The 24005-nt window shown below is 43.9% G+C and overlaps 2 protein-coding genes and 1 pseudogene across 2 annotated transcripts; all 3 read left to right on the top strand.

Moving 5' to 3' along the window:
• The first annotated feature begins 2567 nt into the window (after window positions 1-2567).
• LOC148863017 (beta-glucuronosyltransferase GlcAT14B-like) lies at window positions 2568-20267 on the top strand. The gene is made up of 4 exons (XM_088977922.1): window positions 2568-3715; window positions 3831-3906; window positions 4003-4118; window positions 19314-20267. The coding sequence occupies exons 1-4, from the start codon at window positions 3139-3141 to the stop codon at window positions 19826-19828; spliced, it is 1284 nt and encodes a 427-aa protein (XP_088834048.1). The 5' UTR covers window positions 2568-3138; the 3' UTR covers window positions 19829-20267.
• Window positions 9150-10425, top strand: LOC148863018 (uncharacterized). The gene is made up of 2 exons (XM_088977923.1): window positions 9150-9700; window positions 9774-10425. The coding sequence occupies exons 1-2, from the start codon at window positions 9275-9277 to the stop codon at window positions 10365-10367; spliced, it is 1020 nt and encodes a 339-aa protein (XP_088834049.1). The 5' UTR covers window positions 9150-9274; the 3' UTR covers window positions 10368-10425.
• Window positions 20268-21885: 1618 nt separating the features above from the next.
• Window positions 21886-23303, top strand: LOC148863016 (AAA-ATPase At3g28580 pseudogene; annotated as a pseudogene).
• Window positions 23304-24005: the final 702 nt, after the last annotated feature.

Raw genomic sequence — 24005 nt, 5'->3', positions numbered from 1 at the left:
TATAAAGAGGAAAAGTTCGCCCCGGCCTACTTGTGTACAAGTCTACCTGAAACTAACTGAATTTTAAAATTCTCAATAATTTTAAAATATCTAAATATTTTAAATAATGAGATATTTAATATGACTAATTTTTAAATAGTTAGAATAACGAAATTATGTAATAAATTTAAAAAATTCTTACAAGTAGAAAAGTTAACTAGATTTCATAATATTTGAATTAATAATATAACAAAATTATATAATAATAGTATACATTATAATTTTATAGATTATTAAATTCAATAAATAATTAATATTTTAAAAATATAAATAAGTACATTATTGGAATAACTAAATAATATTGTAAATAACTAATTTTTAAATATGTTAAATATAAAAAAATAATATCTAAATCATATTTTGAATATTAATTAAAAATAGATTAAATAAGGAAATTATGTAATAACTTTCAAAAAATAATATTTATTAATAATAATTTTGAAATATTTATCTATATATATTATATGTTTTCAATAATTATTGAAGATCAAAATATTATTATTTAAATTTTAAATTTAATTTATTGTACTTATTGGGTTTTTGTTATAATTTATTGATTAATATTTGTAAGAGATTAAATTATTATTGGATATTTCACTATTTTTTGACTAATTTAATATATTTTAGTATTTATTGTATTTTCATAATTATTGTATTAATTGTATATTTGTTAGTTATTTATTGTATTTTCATTATAATTTTATTTTCAACAATTGAGTATTTTTGCTACAAATTCTCAATAATTATTAGAGATTAAACTATTGATGTTTATTAGAGGCTAGACTATTAATTTAGCTAAAATTAGGAGTTTTCATGGATCATTTTCAGATTGGTTGAAGGTTGTTTGGTCAACTAAACCAACTTGGTTGGGTTGGGGAGTTGGTCACTCGAAACTAGATGTTCATGGGTCAAGTAGCCCAATGGGTTGGCTTGCTTGGTCCATTCTAAATTGGGCTTGGACAACACTTTAATCCCACAAGCTTAGGCTCGGGCTTTCCCAAATAAGCCCGTCCCAAGCCCGACTCGATAATTTTATATAGTAAAAAGATACAATATATATTAATAATATATAAAATACATATTATGTAATAATAAAAATAGTAGTGAAAAATGTATTATATATTATAATATATAGAACATTATAAAATATATAATATATCATTAATAATGCATAATTAATATAATATAAATTATTTGTATAGATTGGGCTTCCGGCTTGGGCTCAGGCCTTGTCATTTTCTATTTATAAAGAGGAAAAGCCCGACCCGGGATTACCCGTGTATAGGTCTACTCGAAACCAAGCGAATTAGTAAAACTCGACCAACTCGAGTTATATCAATTTGGTCAATCCACTCAAAAGATTTAAACTTAAAAGTTAATTTTAAATTTAAAAAAGTAAAGCAGTATTATTAAAAAATAAATAAATAATTAAAACTAAGAAATATGGAAAATTTCCCACTTTTCGTATTAAAAATTATATTTAAAATAATATATATATATATAAATAAACCTTATGTCGGGTATGGCCAAACCGAAACTAACTCGACCTAATCAGGTTGGAAAATTGCTAAACCAAAGTTGACCAAAAAATACTAGAAAATCCACCAACTCAAGTCAAGTTAGGTCAGGTTGATTGATTTCATCATTTTGATGAACCATTCTAGTTATTGTTATTTTTGTATTGCAAAAAAAAATAAAAATAATATATAAAATATAAAATAATTATTAATTATTTAAAAAATTGAAATATAAAATAATTGTATATTCATATACATTTATATTGTTTAGCTCTCTTAACAACTTTTGCATCGCATAGGTCTTAAAAAAACCTTATGCATCACTGTCATACAATAAAAATGACGGGATAGCCTTACATTTTGGTGATGTGGCGAGAATCCGACGTTTCAGTTCTCTTTGTGGGTCCTCCCTCTTTCAAACCATCGGTGACCTAACGCCTACCAAACTTACGTGATGTGATCTTTACTCCTCCTACAGTCGTGGGTGAGATCGAACTCATCATAGGTGAGACCACATATCATCTTCCCTCCACGTCAGCTAAGTGAAGCAGCTTTAGCTGAATTGCTTTAACTGAACTGCTTCGAAGAAATTATGGCGCTGTTTGGTGCATTTTTTTGCATGGTCTTTCGGATGTTAATAAGCTGGGGAGACTGAAAATTGGTCTATTCCCGTTTGGCATATGGAAGATCTAACTGTCAAAAGATGCAGCATTGAAAAGACATGTAAAGCCCATTTTTGGCTAATTTCAGGAAGCTTCAAATAAAGCTTTTCACGTCTTTCACGTTTTAATCTTATATGAAAAGACCCAAAACGATACACAGAAAGTCGTGCATCTGCCAAGCGGTCTTCGGACTGCCCAGATCTTATGTCAAAAGATCAATATATCTATCAGAACTACAAAAAGATCTTCTAAAAAAAATTTACCAAATAGGCCCTATAAAAAAGCCACCTTTCCGAATTTTTTCTTCACTAAACACGTAAAGCCAAAAGCCGCCCCGTGAAAGCTCTTCATCGCTCTCGGAGCGAGTTGCTTCTTGGAAAGCTCTATGTATGAATGTATCTTTTTTTTTGAATTCTGGTACATGGTTATTACTTTAATTAATTCTTTGTTATTTTTACTTATTAATTAATTATCATTAACTTTCTTGTAACTAATGTCTCCGTTCCAACACACAGAACCTCTTCAGTCTTCTTTATACAGCCGCAGCTGCATATCTCTCTCTCTCTCTCTCTCTCTAAGAAAGAGAGCCAGAGAGCGGAGAGGTAAAGAGAGACAGATAGACCACGAATTCCTCCATTTCTTGTATTTTCTTAATTTCCAATTAAAATCGAAGAAAGAAAGAGAAATTCAAAAAAGTGACAGAACCCAGTTCTCTTTGCTCTTTGCTCGCTTTCTCTGGTTGTCTCTTCTCTCAGGCTCAGATCAACTTCTGATTTCTCATTTCAACCCCAGAAAAGCTAGCTAAATACCAACTTAAAAGGAGATCAGAGGGATACCCAAAACCATTTCAACAAGCACTATTTCTCTCTCAGTTCGTCTTCTCTCCCTAACACAACGGGAAAAGGAACGAGAAGAATGAAATGAAGAGATTGAAGAATTATCTGCACATGAGGCAATCACCAAACATGGAGAGAAAATGGATCTTCCCCTTGGCCATTGGCTCTTTAGTCTCGCTCTTCCTTCTATTCCTTACCACCTTAACATCTTCAGATGGACTTCTGTTCTTACCACTTTACCACTCCTCCACTGTCTCCGACTCTATCTTCATCGAGTCCAAGCTCCATCCTTTGCCAGTCTCCTCCCTCCCTCCCCCACCTCGCCTCGCCTACCTCATCTCTGGCTCAGTCGGCGACGGTGAAATGCTCAAGCGTACCCTCCAAGCTCTCTACCATCCTTTCAACCGCTACGTCGTTCATCTAGACCTCGAATCCTCTTCCCAGGAACGTCTCGATCTCCACGACTACATTAAGAATCATCCCGTCTTCTCCTCTGTCGGCAATGTGTGGATGATTACCAAAGCTAATCTCGTCACTTACAGGGGCCCTACCATGGTGGCCAACACTCTACACGCCGCTGCCATCTTGTTGAAGAAGGGAGGCGACTGGGATTGGTTCATCAATCTCAGTGCCTCTGATTACCCCCTCGTTACTCAGGATGGTCTGTTGTTCTTGGATTCCTTTCCTTTTTAAGGGTTTTGGTTTTCATTTTGTTATTTTTTGCATTTTCTGATAAACGAGTTTTGGTTTATACATTTCTTCTTTCGAGTGGTTAGATCTGTTGCACACATTTTCTCATTTGCCACGGGATCTCAATTTCATCGACCATACGAGTGATATTGGGTGGAAAGAGTAAGTGAATCTCCCTTCATTTTCTTTACCGTAAAAAAAAAAAAAAAGCTGTTTTTGCCTGGATGTCTGTTTAAGTTGGGCGTGGTTCTTGCTTAGGTTTCAACGAGCAAAGCCAATTATCATAGATCCTGGGCTTTATATGACGAAGAAAGCTGATGTTTTCTGGGTTACCCAGAGACGAAGCGTTCCAACTGCCTTCAAACTCTTTACAGGTTCGATGCTGTAACTTGTTTATTTTTGTTTTGATTTTCACTTGTAATTCATTGTAATTGCAGGTACTTTCTCTTTTCTTTCTTTCCCTTCTTTTTTTGCTCTTTCTTCCTCTGTTCTGCCATTCTCAAATCACCATTTCATCAGTCTTCTTGTTCCATATTCCATGAGGATAAAGGCTTCATTTTGGTGTCTTGAAAATTTACATCTTTTTCCTCCACGTTATATACTCCAGCGGAACTAATTCTTTTGTTGTCTGTGAAAATGAAGAACTTAAAGTAATAATGCTCAAGTCCTTGTGTTTTTCTTTTTCACATGTAATAGGCAATGAAATCTTTGAAAATCACTGACAGGCGATCCTTTTTTCCCCAAATGGGGATATAAAATAGACATGAATTAATAACAAAAGGAATAATCTAGAACAAGTAATATAAATATGCATCTCATAGATTTCAACTTATTACTTTTAATAGGAATAGGAGCTACATTCTTTAACATTCGCACAAAATGCATATCTTGGAAATCAGAGAATATCGTAATTTTGTTTGAAGGCTTGCGGAATCCAAACTTAAGCAGAAATTTGTTGAAACAAAAATAGAACCTGAGGAGGAAGTAGAAAATTTCACTACTCTTGCAAAGAATGCAAGTTATGGAAGAATAATAGGAATTCTATAACGTACTGAAGTATCTTTCCTGCAACTACTTCCATGGTAATAGGTTTAGTATGGCCAAAGTCCAGTATCATGTGGAGCTAATCTAATATTATTATTTGCAATACTTATAATCTGTTTCATGAACATATATAAACTACCCTCATTTCTTGATATTTGTTTAACTAAACTTCTGCATATACAATATTATGTCTTACAATTAATATTGCATTAGTAAGCTTGCATCGCTTGAAAGGTGAATAAAGAACTTTATTTTGGTGAAGCATAAACTGCTTTTGAACCTTATTGACAATATATGACAATGGTCTTTATTTGAAAATCTTTTTGAAGTAAAAGTGTAAAGTATTTCATTAATAATTTGAAAACCATCCGGAAGAATGTATTTTTTCACCTTTTAGATATTGGTATGATGATATACTTAGAGGAGCCTTCCTGTAAACTACCTTGAGTTTATGAACAAGGGGGCATGGATTGTTTATGAGAAATATTGTGTTGCATCATAAATTAGAGAAATATTCTTGAAATGGAATCTATGTGCTTTTCATCACTTTATACTGATTTGTTATTTCCACTATTAATAAAAAACAAAGTTTCCCTATTACCCCTTCACAATCAATGGCCTCTGAATTATCAAGCTTGGAATTGAAAGTGAAATTTCTACCAGAATAAAGCAGTAACTGATGGAAATCAATGGTTTGATTCTTGTTTATCATTTGAAAGAAGCCAAGTGAATTGGATACTTGTTCATTGTCAAAGAGAAGCAATGCCTTTGAGAATCTTGTAGACAAGCACTAGAGGTGTATTTATAACATATTTTGGTGCAGTAAAACATATATGTCTGTTTATTCTCTGGTGTGTGGTATTATTCTGATTATATATGAAGTCCAACATCTAGGCATAGACCCAAAATAACAAGAGTCTCAGATTCATTGGTCTCTTACTTGGGATCTTACAGTTAGTACCAGAAACTTGTGCTGGAATCACACATAAACCACAATGTGGTTATGCTGTGTTGACCTGCAAAGTGTCAAAAGCAAGAAAAAAGTACCTTCAAGATCCTTTAGGTGTTTTCCAGTCATAATGGTTCTTGATGTTATGTGGCAGAGTTGGGCATGACCATAGTCACAGCTTGTTACTTTTAATGGGAACTATTGGATACGGTTTCTTGGCTCCACTTATTGAAGAAATGCATGATACCTTGGTGTGATTGGTAGTAGATAACCTCACTGGGCGCAAGCTGAAATATCATAGCCATGAACCAACCAATACTGTAGAAAAGGAGTCTTGCAAAAACACAAAGAGAAATTTTAAGATGGTCTACCATTACCTGCATCCTTAATTTAATTTTACATTCTTTGCCCAACTACTTGGAAACAACCTCTCCGTGTACCTGCAGGGATAAGGCTGCATGCATCTGTCCCTCCCCAGACCCTGCATTGGTAAGAGTCTTGTGCACTGGGCTGCCCTTTTTTATTCTTGGCCAACCATTTCATGCCAATATTGGATTTGAAGTAAATAGAAATAGAAACGGAAGTACATCTGGGGACCTGGGGACTCCTATCAGTAGATTTGGAGCTTGAAGAGGTCAGTAAAAAATGTAGTTTACATTAGGAAATTGTTGAACATGGGGACATTGATAAGATGATTTTTGACTTGTAATGCGAATGTCTTTCCTATTCAGGAAAAGAAATGGCATATGCACTGATTAGGCCTCCCTAGTGTCAGAAGTATGAAGTCCCAGCAGCACAGATGGCTGAGAAATGCAATTGCTCTTGTGGTTGCTCTGCATTGTTCAAGATATATATAATCCGTCCTAATCATTGATGAAATTTGATAAAATATAATACCACAGACTTTCACTGAACTTAAATTGAATGGTTTGTCATGTAAATATATTTCTTTGTTTTCAAGTTCATGTGATAGTACTTTATAGTTTTTTTTTTTTTATCAATATGATAGTTGATGGAGCGCGATCCGGCCGGTCTTAGCTGTCCGCTGCCTTGCTTCCGAACGGGGTAGCAGGGAACCTGAAACGGAGATGGGGAAGCTCCGGGGGGAACCCGGTGTAGAGGCTCCGAAGCTCAAGTTAGAATCCTTCAAAAGCAAGGTAATACCAAATAGCGCAGAGTTTGCATACCTCTGTTGTTGGGGGGCAGGGGGCTCTTATAATCACTTCGTGCACTCGTCCCGGGGCCCTTGTCAAGTCAGGTATGATTACCCTTGTGCTTGTCAATTCGGCCGTCGTCCTTTCTGCTGAGACAGAACCGTCACTGCCTAACCGTCATCTAACTAGAGATGACGGTGTCAGTGGCGGTGGCAGGTGGCCGTTTAGGGTGCTGTCGCCAAACGTCAGATCCCAAGTTAGTTAGGCGCGACGCCTTTGGGCACGAACTTCCTTAGTGTCAGGCGTGGTACGACTTGTTTGGTTTTGGTGCCAAGTGATGCGAAGTGCTGAGCGAGGCGGTCTTGAACTTGGAGGTATCTATAGGGCAGGTCAGTTTAGCGAAGTGTATCCCGAGCTGTTACAAGGTGGGTCAGTTCGACGAAGTGTATCCCGAGCTGTTACAAGGTGGGTCAGTTCGGCGAAGTGTATCCTGAGCTGTTACAAGGTGGGTCAGTTCGGCGAAGTGTATCCCGAGCTGTTACAAGGGTCAGTTCGGCGAAGTGTATCCCGAGTTGTTACAAGGGTCAGTTCGGCGAAGTGTATCCCGAGCTGTTACAAGGGTCAGTTCGGCGAAGTGTATCCCGAGCTGTTACAAGGTGGGTCAGTTCGGCGAAGTGTATCCCGAGCTGTTACAAAGGGTGAGTTCGGGCCCCCGGTAGGGAGTTCAGTCCGCTCGTGTCCCCTTGTTCCCGCCTAGGCTTGGCCCCTTTTGCTGAGTTGTTGTTTCTGCCACGTGTCACGTAATAGAGAGGTCGGGCCAAATCTTCCTTCATCAATTGCCCCCCACTCCTTGCGCCGGGGGTCTTGCCATGGTGCGGGGAGTTTCGCGAGGTAGCAGGTGGATTTGTCCCGTCCTTCGAACCTTCACTGCGCGAGATGCTTTTGCTAGGGTTCTTTCGGTTTCCGAGAAGGCTGAAAACGTGCTTACTCAAGAACGCTGGTGGTTGTGATAGCGCGCGTTTTAAATTTCAAACCAATCCGCGCCGCTGGGACGTGATAGCGGGTCATTTCAAAAAGGCATGCCACTGCTTTACGTGCGCGGGCGACTGTCAGGGAGACGTGTGGCGCGTCAGTTTCGGAAAAGACGCGTGTCGAAGCGCGTCGGTTTCAAAAGGACGTGCGCTGACGTTTCGCTTTTTTTGGAAAGACGTGCGCCAATCACGTCTCGACCTTAAGGGTTGTGCGGTCGATAAGAACGTGGGCCGTCGGATCGTCTTCGGTCTGCACGGTCGATTCTTGGTTACTGTAGCTATAAATAGTGGGGGACCCCGGTTGGTTTGTCACTTCTGCAGTTTGTCTACTGAGTTCGCGTCCAACCTTTCAGCTCGCGTCCAAGTCTTTTCCAGCTCGCGTCAAGGCTGGTTATACAGTCTTCACGGTTCTTTGGCTTGTTCTTCAAACTTTCCGGTGAGTACTTTCTTGAATCCATCTTTTCCCCAATGTCTAGCTTTGATAGCTCAGACGATTCTTCGAGTAGGGCCGACGTAGGTTCCACCAACCGAGCCGTGTCCCCAGATTGCCTTAGTGATCCTGAGGTGGAGCTTGAGGACTATGAACCAGTAGGCCGAGTCGCTTCGGGCAGTTTGGCGTCTACCTCCTGCCGAGGTCGGATGCTAGACAGGTTTGGTCCTTCGACCATGACGCCTGAGGGGCTTCAATCCATACTTCTGTCTTACAATCTTCCTGGGAGGTACACATATTTTATTCCTTCGGGTAGCTTTCCTTGGGAACACGGTCCTGACGAGATCGTGATTTTTCGAGAGCAGCTCGCTGCGGGGTTGCGACTTCCTTTCCATCCCCTTCTCGTCGAAGTCATAAACCACTTCGGTGTCACCATTGGCCAGCTTCATCCGAACTCTATTTGGAACCTGGTGGGGACAGTTTCCCTTTTTTGCGAGCAGAACTTCCCCTTGGACTTAGAGATATTCTCCTCTATCTTGATGCTCAAGAGACAGGCGGGTTCTCTTCCTTGGGGGAGACGGGCGTATTACCTTTCTCCTCGCCAGGGTTTTAAGCTTCTGCACGATCTTCCTAACAAGGTCCCGGCGTGGAAGCGGGACTACTTCGGCGTGCGAAGTGCACAAGGATGGCCTTTTCAGACTGGGTGGGGTGAGGCCGCTCCCGATTTAAGCGTGACTCTCGATAAAGAGACGGTTAAGGGCCTCCGGCAATGGGTGCGACAAGGCTTAAAGTGCCACCACTACTTAACGGAGGCCAAGCTTATTGCAGTCGGCATGAGTTTGGGTAGGTTTCTAGCTATGCGGTTCTTGCTTGCTCTGTTCTTTTCGTTTTTTCTGATGTCGAATTCGTTTCTACAGGTGTCATGGACGCGGAGAGAACTCGTGGGGGGCGTTTGTTCCAAGGTATGAAGAGGAGGAAGCGGGTTGCCAAGCGAACTTGTACCGAGCTGCCCCTGGATGAGGAGCCCCAAGTTCCAGACCATACGTCGGAGGATCTGCCCAGGGAGCCCGAAGTGACTCCACCGGTGCACGAAACTGTCGGGGCGCCTTACGCTGAGACCACTCATACGGGCGCTCCTGCATACTCAAGTGCTCCTGCTCACTCTGGGTCTGCTCATACGTGGGTTGGGCCCTCAGGCTCGGGAGCTCAAGGGGAGTTTAGGAGTGTGTTGACGCCGAACTACGCTCTTCAGAAGAGTAGGGACGCTACTTTCCCTGAGGAGGTCGCGGCGTGGACCGATCTTCCCTTGAATCAGGTTGCTTGCCGCGCCGTAACACATGCCATGGTGGTAAGTTAGATTCCGTCTTCCTTTTTTATTATGTTGCTTCTGCTGTTATTTACTCACTTGTTTCTTTTGGTAGGTGAATTCTTCAATTCATGCCTTGGCGGCCCAAGTGGAGAGGAGCTCGCGACAGGCGCGAGCTGCTGAGGCTGCAGCTCATGCTGCTGAAGAGGCTTTCCGTGTTGCAGAGGCAAATACCCGGGCTGCTGAGGCGGCTGCTTACGCTGCTGAAGAGGCTGCTCGCGTCGCGATGGCCAGGCAGGCGAGGTCTCAGTGTGACGCCGAGGCCATGGGGGTAGTTGTCAAGCATATGGCGGACTTGAAGTTGGATTTGCAGCATCAAGTCGAATATCTTCAAGAGGACATCAGGGAGAGAACACAGATTTTTTCCCAAGGCATTGAAGACGCCAAGAAGAAGGCAGTTGAAGACTACATTGCCTCTCCACGTTTTGACGATATGATGGTGGACTCTTACAGGAGGGGGTTCAAGTTGAGCCGGTGGATGATCCGGAATACGTACCCCGACCTCGATGTAAGTGCCATATCCACTTCGCGTATAGCTCAGGAGATGGCCAATGCTGCCGATGGCGAGCCGGACTCTGAAGGAGAGGCAGGGCCTTCGGGTGTTGTTGAAGTGCCTTCCGATGGCGAAGAAGTGGCTCCGGGCATGTAAAATTTTTTTTTTTTTGCTAATGTACTGTTTCTTGCAATGGAGTATGTCTTTTTCCCCTTGCTCATCTTCCCCGAACTGTTTCTTTGTCTGCCACTGTCCGGGTTATTAAATTTCTGCGGTCTTTTATGCCGCGAACTGGTTTTTTGCCGAGCTGATAATATGCTCTTCTTTGTTTGTCTACGCCGAAGTTCCTCTTGGCTTGCCTCGTGGCACATAGGACCTGATTTCGTCCACTTCGCTTGGTGGTTTATAGGTAGTATCGCCTTAAGTTCACGATGTTCTACGCTCGAGGTACTCGTTTGCCTTCCAAGGTTTCGAGTTCGTATGCGCCCTCGAGCGCTCTTTTTACTTTATAGGGCCCTTCCCAATTAGGTCCAAGCTTGCCCATGCCGGGTTCGGGCACCATAATCTTACGAAGGACCAGGTCGCCGACTCGGAAGCTTCGTTGCTTTACTCTGCTATTGTAGTAGCGAGCTACCTGCTGCTGGTATGCCGCTATTCGGATGTGCGTGAGGTCCCTTACCTCGTCCAGTAGGTCGAGGTTGGTACGTAACTCGTCTCCGTTTGTCCGATCGTCGTATGTTTCTAATCGCAACGTTGGTATTTCGATTTCCGTCGGGATCACTGCTTCAGTGTTGTAGGTGAGGTTGAAGGGGGTTTCTCCCATGGCTGCTTTTTCGGTAGTTCGGTGAGCCCATAAGACACTTGGTAGCTCTTCGGCCAACAATCCCTTAGCTCGATCCAGACGTGCTTTCAGTTCGCGCAAGATGGTTCTGTTCATTACTTCCGTCTGACCGTTTGCCTGTGGGTGCGCGACTGACGTGAAATTTTGCCGAATCCCCATGTTCTGGCACCACTCTTGGAACTTGATATCCTCGAATTGTTTGCCGTTGTCGGAGACTAGTACCCGAGGTAACCCGAACCGACATACTATGTTCTTCCAAAAGAAGTTCTGTATGTTTCGAGCCGTAACAGTTGCCAGAGGTTCGGCTTCTATCCACTTCGTAAAGTAATCTACTGCAACAACTAAGAATTTTCTTCCGCCTGTTGCTGGTGGGAATGGCCCTAGTAGGTCGATGCCCCATTGTGCAAAGGGCCACGGGCTGGCGAGGTATTTGAGGTCGGAGGCAGGTTGATGGTGGATATTGGCGTGCTTCTGACACTTGTCGCATTTTCTGACGAGCTCGACAGCTTCTGCCTTCATCGTTGGCCAGTAGTATCCTTGTCGAAGTGCCTTTTGGGCGAGTGCTCTGCCCCCCAAGTGTCCGCCGCATAGGCCTTCATGAGTGTCGCGGAGTACGAACTCGGCTTCGGTAGGTCGCAGGCAACGCAAATAGGGGAGCGTGTACGACCGTTGGTATAACCGTTCGTCTATTATGACGTATTTGGCTGCCTGGCGCTGCACCCTCTTGGCCGCATTGCGTTCTGCAGGGAGGGTTCCGTCTATCAAGAAGCTCGCGAGTGGATCGATCCAGCTCGGCTCTGCCTCCAAGACGGGAGCAACCTCCTCTGTCCCCCCGAGAATACTAGGCCGAGGGTTCTCATATTGTTGTGACTTGTACTGGCTAACTGGGACAGGGCGTCGGCCTCAGTGTTTTCTGACCTCGGGATTTGCCTGATGATGTGTGACTGGAAGTTGAGCAGGGCTTCTTTTACTTTGGCCAAATATGCGATCATGGAGAGATCGCGTGCTTCGTACTCGTCGGTAACTTGGTTCACCACAAGCTGAGAACCGCTGCAGATGACCAAGTGTTTTGCCTTTACCTTTTGCGCTAGGTCCAGCCCGGCGATCAGTGCTTCGTACTCTGCCTCGTTGTTGGATGTCGCGAACTCAAAGCGTAGTGCGTATTCTAATTTTGTGCCGCTCGGGCCACACAAGACTATTCCAGCTCCGTTGCCTTGCCGGTTCGAGGAACCATCCACGTGAAGGATCCAGGGCTCCTCATCCCAGTTCGCGCTTCGCCTAACCAAGAGAGATGCCACACTGGCTGCTACTTCACGGGGTTCGGACTCTATGGGCTCAGGAGCTCCGGGTTCGCCCGAACTGGGGACCTCGGGCTCGACCTGTGGGGCTTCGTGGCTGAAAGTGCACTCGGCGATAAAATCTGCCAAAGCTTGGGCCTTGATAGCGGTTCTCGGTTTGTACTGGAAGTCGTACTCGCTGAGTTCGATGGCTCATTTCTTCAGTCGACCGGAAACATTGGGTTTGAGTAAAACTTGTCTAAGAGGCTTGTCAGTCAGGATGATGACGGTGTGAGCCTGGAAGTATGGGCGGAGTTTCCGAGCTGCTATTACTAGGGCGTATGCTAGTTTTTCTATCTCCGGGTACTTTGCCTTTGCTCCCTGCAAAATTTTACTAACATAATAGATGGGTCGCTGGACCTAGTCTGTTTCTTTTAATAGTACCGAATTGACCGCCTCGTCGCTTGTCGAGAGGTACAGTTCTAAGACCTCGCCCACTTCGGGCCGGGCTAAGGTCGACATACTAGCGAGGTAACCTTTTAGTTCGTTGAACGCGAACTGGCAGTCCTGGGTCCAGTCGAACCCTTTGCCTTTGATTGCCTTGAAGAAGGGTAGGCAGCGGTCTGCTGACTTGGACAAGAAGCGGCTTAGAGCGGCTATGCGGCCATTTAGCCTCTGAACCTCTTTTACTTTCCGAGGTGGTCTCATATCTAGAATGGCTTTTATTTTGTCCGGGTTGGCCTCAATACCGCGCCGATTGACAATGTACCCTAGGAACTTGCCCGATGTGACACCGAAGACACACTTGTTGGGGTTCAACTTCATGCTAAACTGACGTAGGATTTGGAAAACAGAATCTAAGTCTTGTATTAATTCTTGTGAAAACTGAGTCTTGACGACCATGTTGTCTGCATAGCACTCTATCTTCGTACCAATCAGGGGTCGAAATAGCCTATTTACAAGCCTTTGGAAAGTCGCCCCGGCATTTTTTAGTCCGAAGGGCATGACCTTGTAGCAATACAGGCCGAACTCGATTATGAAGCTGGTTTTTTCCTCATCGGATGGGTCCATCCTAACTTGGTTGTAGCCCGAGTAGGCGTCCAGGAAGTTTAGCAACTCGTTTCCTGAGATCGCGTCCACTAGGCGGTCAATTTTGGGGAGGGGGAAGCAATCTTTCGGGCAAGATCGGTTCAGGTCGGTATAGTCGACGCACATGCGCCACTTGCCGCTTGCCTTTTTTACCAACACCGGGTTGGCCACCCAGCTCGGATAATGGACTTCCCTTATGAAGTTTGCTGCGAGGAGCTTCTCGACCTCCTCGTCGACCGCTCTCCAGCGTTCTGGGGCTAAGTTGCATTTCTTCTGTCTAACGGGTCTGACTACAGGGTCAGTATTAAGTTTGTGAGTTATCAGTCCGGGGCTAATGCTGGGCATGTCGGCCGCGGACCAGGCAAAAATATCTAAATTTTGAAGTAAAAAACTCATCAGTTCGGCTCGTAGGGGGTCCTCGATGGAAGCTCCGATGGAAGCTCTCGGGGGCATCTTTTTCGTGCTCCCCTTGCCGACCAGCCTTATTGTTATTATTGTTGTGCTGTACAAAGTTTCTCAAGCATCCGCGACGAATGAGCCCCTCTATCTCGTCCCGGAGGTTATTACACTGTTCGGTGCTATGACCATGGTCTCCATGGAAACTACAATACAAATTCTTATTTCTCTCGTTCGGATTTCCCTTTAGGCGAGGTGGCCACTTAACGGGGGCGTCTTTGATCGTCATTAAGATCTCCGTCCGCCTCGTGTTTAACGGCGTGTAGTCCGTCCAAACAGCTAGGGGTGCCCAGAACGACTAGTTCGGCTTCGGCTCCCGGGTCGGGTTTTTTATATTCACCGGGTTCGAGAGCTCACCTTCTCTCTTTTTTTCTCGTTCCCGCCCTTGGTTCGTTGATTGATTTCTTCCTCTGTCCTCATGAACTTATCCGCGAGTTTGAGGAATTCGGCCACGGTTGCGGGCTAGTTGGCCACCATGTGCCATTTGAATTCTTTGTGCGTCACCCCTCTTTTGGCCGCCGCGAGCTGTACTGCAGGGTCCAACCGCGGGATCTGCAAGCATGCTTCGTTGAATCGCTTGATGTAGCCCAGGATGGATTCTCCTTCTCTTTGGACTACTCCGAAGATGCTTTCCTCTGTTCTGGGGCATTGTTGGCTAGTGACGAAGTGTGTGGTGAAGACTTGCACGAACTGGGCCCAACACTTTATCGACCCGGGGGCCAGGTTCCTGTACCAAGTGCGGGCTACCCCCCTGAGGGTGGTGGTAAAGGCCACGCACATGCACGATTCGCTGGCCCTGGTGAGGTGCATTTGGGACTGAAAGGCGTCAACGTGGTCGTTGGGGTCGAAGGACCCGTCGTACTTGTCCAGAGGTGGGAGCTTGAAGTCTCTGGGTAAGGGGACCGCCAGGAGTTCCGATGCGAGGGGGGAAGGAACCGAGAGAACCGGGGCAGCCCCTACCTCGTCCGAGCTCGTGTCTTTGCCTCTGAATTCCGACAAGGCACGGGTAGCGGCTCGGCGACTTCGCCGGCGCCTTCGCCGTTGAGCGGGCCTTGTGCTGGCGCTGCTGGCCTCCGTGTTACCGAGCTCGATGGGCCCGGAATGCTGGTAGTCTGCTGCCAGGGCGCTGAATCGGTTTTCGGTGAGCGGGAGCTCGGGCTTGGAGCACCGGGGTGCCGACCTCGCGGGCGAGGTTCCCGACCCACCTGCGGGTTGCGAGGTGGGGATGACATTTTTCTCTCTTCGGCCTGGGGACGAGGCCTGGCTGTTGGGGTGGTTCTGGGGCCGGGAGGCCTTCGCCTGGTGGGGGCGCCCATCCTGCGGGGAGGCCTTGACCGGCCTCGGAGCGAGGTGGCGAGGCGGAAGTAGTGGTTGGTTCAGTGGCAGTTGGGGGAACTGCTGTTGATAGTGATACTGGGAGATGTTGTGCAGTACTTGGTGCTGGTGAAGCTGGTGCTGCTGGAACTGTTGCATTTGGGTAGCTGCCAGGCGGACGGCAGTCGGTTCAGTGAAGGTTGTCTCAATGGGGAGAGGAAAGGGGATGCTTGTGGTAGGAGGGTTTACGGGTGCCACTGCTTGTGGCGCGTTCAAGCTGGGGATCCCATCCGCCGAAAGGGGGATGGTGAACTGTCCAACGCACACTACGGGGACTTGAAGTTGCTCCCCGGTGGCGTTTGTCTCCGTGCCACGTCCGGTGTTGCTGGAGGAGGCCATGAGTGTTGGTTTTTTTTTTTTGAAGAAAAGGGGTTATCGAAGTTTGGAGGGAGGCTTTTTGAAGCGTTTTCCCACAGACGACGCCAATTGATGGAGCGCGATCCGGCCGGTCTTAGCTGTCCGTTGCCTTGCTTCCGAACGGGGTAGCAGGGAACCTGAAACGGAGATGGGGAAGCTCCGGGGGGAACCCGGTGTAGAGGCTTCGAAGCTCAAGTTAGAATCCTTCAAAAGCAAGGTAATACCAGATAGCGCAAAGTTTGCATACCTCTGTTGTCGGGGGGCAGGGGGCTCTTATAATCACTTCGTGCACTCATCCCGGGGCCCTTGTCAAGTCAGGTATGATTACCCTTGTGCTTGTCAATTCGGTCGTCGTCCTTTCTGCTGAGACAGAACCGTCACTGCCTAACCGTCATCTAACTGGAGATGGCGGTGTCAGTGGCGGTGGCAGGTGGCCGTTTAGGGTGCTGCCGCCAAACGTCAGATCCCAAGTCAGTCAGGCGCGGTGCCTTTGGGCACGAACTTCGTTAGTGTCAGGCGTGGTACGACTTGTTTGGTTTTGGTGCCAAGTGATGCGAAGTGCTGAGCGAGGTGGTCTTGAGCTCGGAGGTATCTATAGGGCAGGTCAGTTTGGCGAAGTGTATCCCGAGCTGTTACAAGGTGGGTCAGTTCGGCGAAGTGTATCCCGAGCTGTTACAAGGTGGGTCAGTTCGGCGAAGTGTATCCCGAGCTGTTATAAGGTGGGTCAGTTCGGCGAAGTGTATCCCGAGCTGTTACAAGGGTCAGTTCGGCGAAGTGTATCCCGAGTTGTTACAAGGGTCAGTTCGGCGAAGTATAACCCGAGCTGTTACAAGGTCAGTTCGACGAAGTGTATCCCGAGCTGTTACAAGGTGGGTCAATTCGGCGAAGTGTATCCCGAGCTGTTACAAAGGGTGAGTTCGAGCCCCCGGTAGGGAGTTCAGTCCGCTCGTGTCCCCTTGTTCCCGCCTAGGCTTGGCCCCTTTTGCCGAGCTGTTGTTTCTGCCACGTGTCACGTAATAGAGAGGTCGGGCCAAATCTTCCTTCATCAATAGTACTTTATAGTTCCCAAGGTATGGATACATTTTCAATTAGCAAAATAGATTCTTAAAGAATATTGGCTATAGTATTAAAGAAAAACAGGTTAAATTGTAAGGCACCAATACTATATATCTTAAAATATCTAAGCCTTTTTTATGTTTTAGATTAGTTGCCTGTACTGGTTCCTTAGCTTCCTTTAGTTGGGCTCATAATTGGAAGCAATTTGTTCTTCCAATTTCTTGACATTTAAGGAATTTTTCCATCTATTATGGTTGATCCAAAAATAAATAATTAAATAAAACATCATGATATCCATCTTATGAGATATATCTATCATTTCTATTATGTATGTACTAGTGTGTTTGATTTTTTTTTTTTTTGATCAGTAAAAGAGGATTTTTTCTGCAGTCCAGAGTATAGCAAAATACAAAGGTCCCAGATTACAAGGATCATCTCCCATCTGTTTTAACACAGCCAGCTATAGTTTTGCCCAAAATGGTGAAGGCCTATCAACTCCCTGTTTTACTAGTGTCTGCCAATCCTTTGCTGTCCTTTTAACCCACCCAATACTAGTGTTTGATTTTCCCTGTTTAGTAGGTTGAAATATGATTTGAAATACATTAAATATTAGCAACAACATTTGTTTCATGGAGAATATGATTGTTTTGGATTGCAACTTAAAGGGGGAAAGGGGCAAGTTATGGACTCTATATTTATCTCTAGTTTTGTTGTGAAAAAGTAGAAGCAAAAGTAACTTTTACGAGGTTAATCTTAAGGAAAAGTCCATTGCCTTGAATTTAAGAATAAAAATAAATGGTTTATCGAAGGAAAAAAAGAAGAAACAGACAAACAGACAAAAATCTTTAGTTCTCCACCATTAGTGTTTGACCTCCCTGAAGATTGATTTTGGATCCAAAACTTCCTTTAATCGGCCTACCTAAAAGCTTAATGATCATGACTGTTATAATGGATTCCTTTCTGTATGATCTCTTTAGTTTTGTAAGTGGACCATGTGCGGTTGCTGAATTACTTAATTTTGTAATGATGAGATCAGGAATTTGATCCTTGATTGTTGATCTTTGGGTTTGTGTCATCCTAAATTATGGTGTAGATGCTACTGACCTATGGCATAACGAACTCTAAGTGTTGTTGAAAATCCTTCCAAATTAGGATATAGATGCCTTATTCTTGAGCCAGTATCATGTGGCCAGTAAGGGAATCAATGGATTGGTTTTGGATTGGACCCCGTCCAGTTCAAAATCAATTTGGATGGACCAACAAGACATATTGGATTGGACCAATCTGGTCCAAAATATTTATTAGATTGGATTGGACCTGGTCCGTCCGTAACAAAATTATATTGGATTGGGTTGGATTAAGCCAATATCTGGTCCATTGTTATAAGATAAGAATATATGTGTCAATGGACCGGGTTTGGGTTGAAACCAATCTAAATCAAAATGAATTTGAACAGATTGGATGGTCCAGACATTGAATTGGACCGGTCCAAATTGGTCCAAAACATTCATCGGATTGGATTGGACCTGGTCCATTTATAATGAACTCACATTGGACTGGATCGAATTGGACCAAATCCAGTCCAATTGACACCCCTAGTGGCCAGGTCCAGAGAGCAAACCTATGCCCAGGCCTGGAAATTTGCAGGTGGATGGACCAGGTTAGCTAGGAATGACCACCCCTGCATTTACTTGTGTCCAAGTTGACATAGGCAGCCAACATTTGGTTGATTGATGTCTCAATAGTGTCAGACTTGCTCCGGTGCTTTCTTGTTGGGACAGCTAGAAATAAGAACATGTAGTAACCTTAATATAATAGACTACAACCTCCTACGTTTATGGAAACAAGCAGTCTATAGCCTTGGATGTCTATAGTTCTGACCTGCACCTCTTTTTGATCAACTTAAACAATTCCAAATTTCTCCTGTGGGTTCCCCGCACCCCGCTAACCATGGTCTTTCTATATAATGAGGTCATTTTGATGAACAAGATGCTCCTCCATTATTCTGTACAGAAGATGCCAATTTTCTTAAATTGAAGAAAAAAGATTTTTATAGCTTGAACTTTTAAGCCATTGTAAAGGGATATTCTTTGTGTTGAAACCATGATAGCTTTGTTCCGATAGCATCCTATTTAGCTCCCTGGAAAAAGAAATAAAATGAATTTGGTTACTTTTGTGGTGGTTTTTCTGTTATTGATCAGCTTGAATGGTACATTAACTTTGAATTTTGCAGTGCACTGGAACAAGCAATAGCATGAAAAATTGGTTCAGTGTCGGTGATCATGGTTATTACAACTATACAAGTAGTGGTTTCCCATATTTAAACATGTGGTTTAAGTTATCATGGCTCCATTTGGGAAGAGTACAAATACAAATTTGTTCAGTACAAATACATATATGCAGAGCTCCTACACAGGCTCCATTTGTGCTCTTCTCAAACGGAGCGTATGGGAAAAGCTTTGTTGTTCCTGGTTGTTTTGAATGGTTATGTTGTCCCACATTTAAACAAGTTGAAGGAATTAAAGGAGAAGCACGGGGAGCATAAAATTCACCAGTTTCATGTTGTAGATGTTCTATTGAATTGTTTAATGCTTACCTTGATCCATGAGTCTGCCTTGTAATGACTTGGGCTTTTCATGTTTTCTATGACAGGCTCTGCCTGGATGGCACTTTCTCGGCCCTTTATTGATTTCTGCATATGGGGATGGGATAACCTACCACGGACTGTCCTCATGTACTATGCAAACTTCATATCCTCCCCAGAAGGCTACTTTCATACTGTCATCTGTAATGCTCCGGAGTTCCGTAATACCACTGTTAACAGTGACCTGCATTTCATATCATGGGACAATCCCCCCAAGCAGCATCCCCATCACCTTACCCTCAATGACATGTCAAGGATGATAGAAAGCAATGCCCCATTTGCTAGAAAGTTCCACAGAGATGACCCAGTCCTCGACAAGATAGATGCTGAGCTTTTGTCCCGAGGCCCAGGCATGCTTGTTCCAGGTGGATGGTGCATGGGGAGCAGGAAAAATGGGAGTGACCCATGCTTGGTTGTGGGGAATTCCACAGTCCTCAGACCCGGTTCCGGTGCAAAAAGGCTGGAAACTCTAGTCGTCTCTCTGTTATCAGATGATAATTTCCGGCCAAGGCAGTGCAAGTAATATGAGCTCAGTTGAGGAAATACATCTGGTGCCAGCCTATTAGTTCACATCACATTGGATGCATGGCATTGCCATCGTGATCAGGTAAAGGTTATAAACTTGATCTCAGGGGCTCTCAAGTTGATTGGCAGCAACAAGGCAGAGTAAGGGAACTGCTACTCTTCTGCTAGAATAATGTGAGATATGGTACTGAAAGCATTCACCTGGTGCTGCCGATCTGCTGAGTCCTTGTTTCTTATACTCTCCCATGAATATATATAAAAGAACCAAAACCAAAAAGATTTTTGTTTGTAATCGTTGATCTTCAGGCATTGATTAATGTTATGAAATGCTGCTGCCGTGCTGATGGGAAGGGAGAATGTGCGGTTTTTACTGCCAAACATGAAGAGAAAAAGATGGTGGATGAATGCAAATTTAAGTAACGTTACTACTTGGCCTAGTGGAGAAGTGCATTCACACTTTTGCACCAGTACAAATGAGGAATTTTCCTTGAGACTTGAGAGTACACGCAATTATCATGTTTACAATCTTCACTAGGGGTGCAACTCACTCAGGTTGGCCCGAGTTTGCATTTTACACTGCTTTGGGCTCGGGCCTTTGGGCCAGGCCCATTCAAAATTTGACAAAATCTCAACCCATTCAAATCTCGACTATTGAAAACCTAGTTTTGTTTTTTCCACTTCCAAAAATCCTCAGCCCCATTTTTAGTTGTTCCGAAAGTGAAGTATATTTATTTATATTCTTTTATTTCCCAGGTAAATAAAACAATGACCATTTTAGTCATAAAAGTCACTATTAAAAGGTATAAGTTAGTCCCATTCAAGTGTTGGTATATCTGGAAGATGGGGTAAGTGATATCCATTCATGAACTCCACCTAAATCTGAGAAAAGAGCATGGTATCTCAGATCTTTAAACAGCAAACAACTAACGGCATTTAAAGGGTGGAGCTGTCACCGTAAGCAATGTGTTGGGTTTCAGGTTGAAGATCCATGAAGTGATCTTGGTGGAACGGCATCCGAAAGTCCGATTTCATATTTCAGACTCGATATAATCAAATTCAATTCGGGCCATCCAGTAATTCTGGATTTGAACATGAGACTGATATAAGCACGTAGCCTGATTTGATTTATAAATATTTAAATCAATTATTAGTATTAACATACACACAAGATTATTTAAATACGCTTTATTTGTCTTGACTACGATGAAGGGGTAAAATGGTAAAATAATTCAATTAGATCCGAGTCAAACTTCGGATATTCAAATTAATTGGTCGACTTCAAATCAAATTTGAATATTTGAGTGCCATATCAAATTCGAATTCAGTCGTCCTCTTTAATCCGTCGGTTATCAAATCGGATTCGGATCATCAGTTTCTTCCGAATTCGGATAGACGGAGACCACTTCGAGTTGGCGAGTTGGCTCAGTTCTCACATCAGATTTGGCGGGGATCCTTTGCTGTATTCCTAATTTGAACCCACCTCACCTTCGAGCGTGTAAAGACAGGACCGTGGATTTACGTGGCACTGGGATCGTGGATTCGTGGTGTCGTCCCTCCTTCGATGAAAACCGTTTGATTAGCACTTCTTAAGTTCTTATGAGATTGATGCGGCGCTCCGCTACAGTACAACAATGTATTTCCAAATCCATCCACGCACCGACTCTTCATTAATTCCTTATTGGATTCGGAGTTCGGAGAATCGGCGCTCAGAGTTCAGACACCAAGCACTAACAAGAATTTCCAAATCCCCGGCACTGACTACAAATCCGTGTACGCTTTCCACTTCCACTGCACTAACAAGTATAGTTTCTATATTGCATCGATCCACAGTCCACAGTTCCATTCTTCCTTGTTGAATTCGGAAACTAATTTCCAAATCCGTGTCTTCCACTAACTAACTGTTCCACAATGAACCTCTTTTCTATTTTAAACATGTCTCTCTGTCTCTGTTTCTCCTCACTGTATTAATCGTCTTGTTTAAAATTTGGGAGCGAGTTAATCGATTTACTCTCTTGCGTTGTATCAAATTTTAGTGTATTCCGTAAGAAAATATAATCCAGGATGTTTGGCAGTTCTCATGGATCGGATTCATCATTGGCGACTCTCCTGTTCTTATGGGCATGGCTTCCCAGTTTATCAATCTATCTCCCATACAGCGACTGATATCGAAGATTAAATCCAAGCTATTCCCCCACATTCAGATTAACATCCCCGAGCAATCTCGTAATGTATACTACCGTAACAAAGCATACTCCTCCGTCGAGACCTATCTCTCCGTCCCCACCTCTGAGAAGTCTTGCAAGCTCAGAGCCTACACTGACAGTAGCAGCAAAAAGGTTGCCCTCAGCATGGATGACTACGAGGAAATCACCGACGTCTTCAACGGCGTTGCCTTCACGTGGTGCTACTACAGCTACACCGTCAAAGGTCAGCGAAGTGGTTGCGCACCTGTCGGCGGCAACGAGAAGAGATACTACGTCTTAACCTTTGAGCGTAGGTACCGCTCCCACTTGAACCCCTACATGCACCACATTATGGAGACCTGCTGTGCCATAGAAGCCAAGAACCGTCAGCGGAAGCTCTACACCAAATTCTATGAATGTTGGGGACGATGGTTGGACGAGCGTCGTCTTCAAGCACCCGGCCACGTTCGATACCTTCGCTATGGAGGCGAAGAAGAAGAAAGAAATCATGGATGATCTTGTCACGTTCAGTCAGAGCAAGGACTACTACGCCAAGATTGGTAAGGCCTGGAAGCGAGGATACCTTCTTAACGGTCCTCCTGCCACAGGGAAGTCCACGATGATTGCCGCCATCGCCAATTTGTTGGACTACGACGTCTATGATCTCGAATTGACGGCAGTCAAGTCCAACACCCATCTACGTAGTCTGCTAGTTGAAACCACCAGTAAGTCCATTGTAGTAATTGAAGATATTGATTGCTCGCTTGACTTATCCGGTGATCGAAAACTCAAGGATTAGAAAGATGGTGGGGATCGGAAAACTAAGAAAACGAAGAATGAAGATAGTAAGGTGACTCTCTCTGGCCTCCTGAACTTCATCAACGGTCTGTGGTCGTCGAGTGGAGGGGAGAGGATCATCGTGTTCACCACCAATCACGTAGACAAGCTTGACCCGGCGCTTATAAGGAAAGGACGTATGGACATGCACATCGAGCTATCTTATTGCAGCTTCGAGGCATTCATGGTGCTTGCCAAAAATGATCTAAATATCGATGCACACCCACTGTTCGAGACCGTGCAACAGCTGTTGGAGGAGAAGCAGATAACTCCGGGCGACGTTGCAGAGCAGCTGATGCCCAAGACAACCGACGCTCTTGCAGACAAGGCCACGGCATTTCTTCAGGAATTAATCGAAGTGCTTGAGAAATGTCCTAGCAGAGAACGGGAAAAAGGATAAGAGTGGTATTAGCGATCATCTTAATTAGGGATTGCTTAATTGTCAGCGTCAGGAATCTCGTTGTTATACAGTTGTTACATTCTGATACTAGTTTCCTTTATCTTTTCTTATATTTCGGTTAGACAGGGATTTGTAGGTTACGGTATGGAAATTTTGGGATTTACTTAATCTATTAAATTCAATCTCTAAGTCCATCATATATGTTTAAAATAGATGAATATGCAGTTTCTGTTCATAATCCCTGGATCAAATCATACACCAATATATCTGATTAGCAGAAAATAAATAATTCTACAAGTGACCCTTGTATGAGTTTACTATTCAAAATTCAGCGTCGACGGACTCCCTGTTAAAAAATATAATCTACTTGTGAAATGTCTTCTGAAAGAAGTTGCTCGGATGGGTTTTTCAGTAAACTCAGAATTTGATAGAGCTAGGGTTAAGTGTTCGACTCTTCTAGTTGGTTGTAGCCGGTTAATGGTAATTGATCCCAATTTACAGAGCCATGCAAACCAGTAAAATTGTGTTTGATTTGTAATTTGTAAAGGTAACAGCGTTGTTGTTTTGTATTTAAATGGAATTGGGTTTTGTGGAATAGGTCAGTATTGTAAGTTCTCTTTGCCTCATTATGTCTTGTAAGGGTACTCAGGTTAAGAAAATAGTGAGTCTAACCATGAATAAGAAACAAGTCCTCCATCAAAGATGAGATTCTTTCTGGCACGGGTCGCCCTTTGGCAGTAAACCCTTTAATTTAC

The sequence above is a fragment of the Nelumbo lutea genome, chromosome 3 (assembly GCF_056320005.1).
Source record: "Nelumbo lutea isolate HS-2025 chromosome 3, American lotus-T2T, whole genome shotgun sequence".
NCBI lineage: Eukaryota > Viridiplantae > Streptophyta > Magnoliopsida > Proteales > Nelumbonaceae > Nelumbo > Nelumbo lutea.
This window is presented reverse-complemented; position numbering and strand designations above follow the sequence as displayed.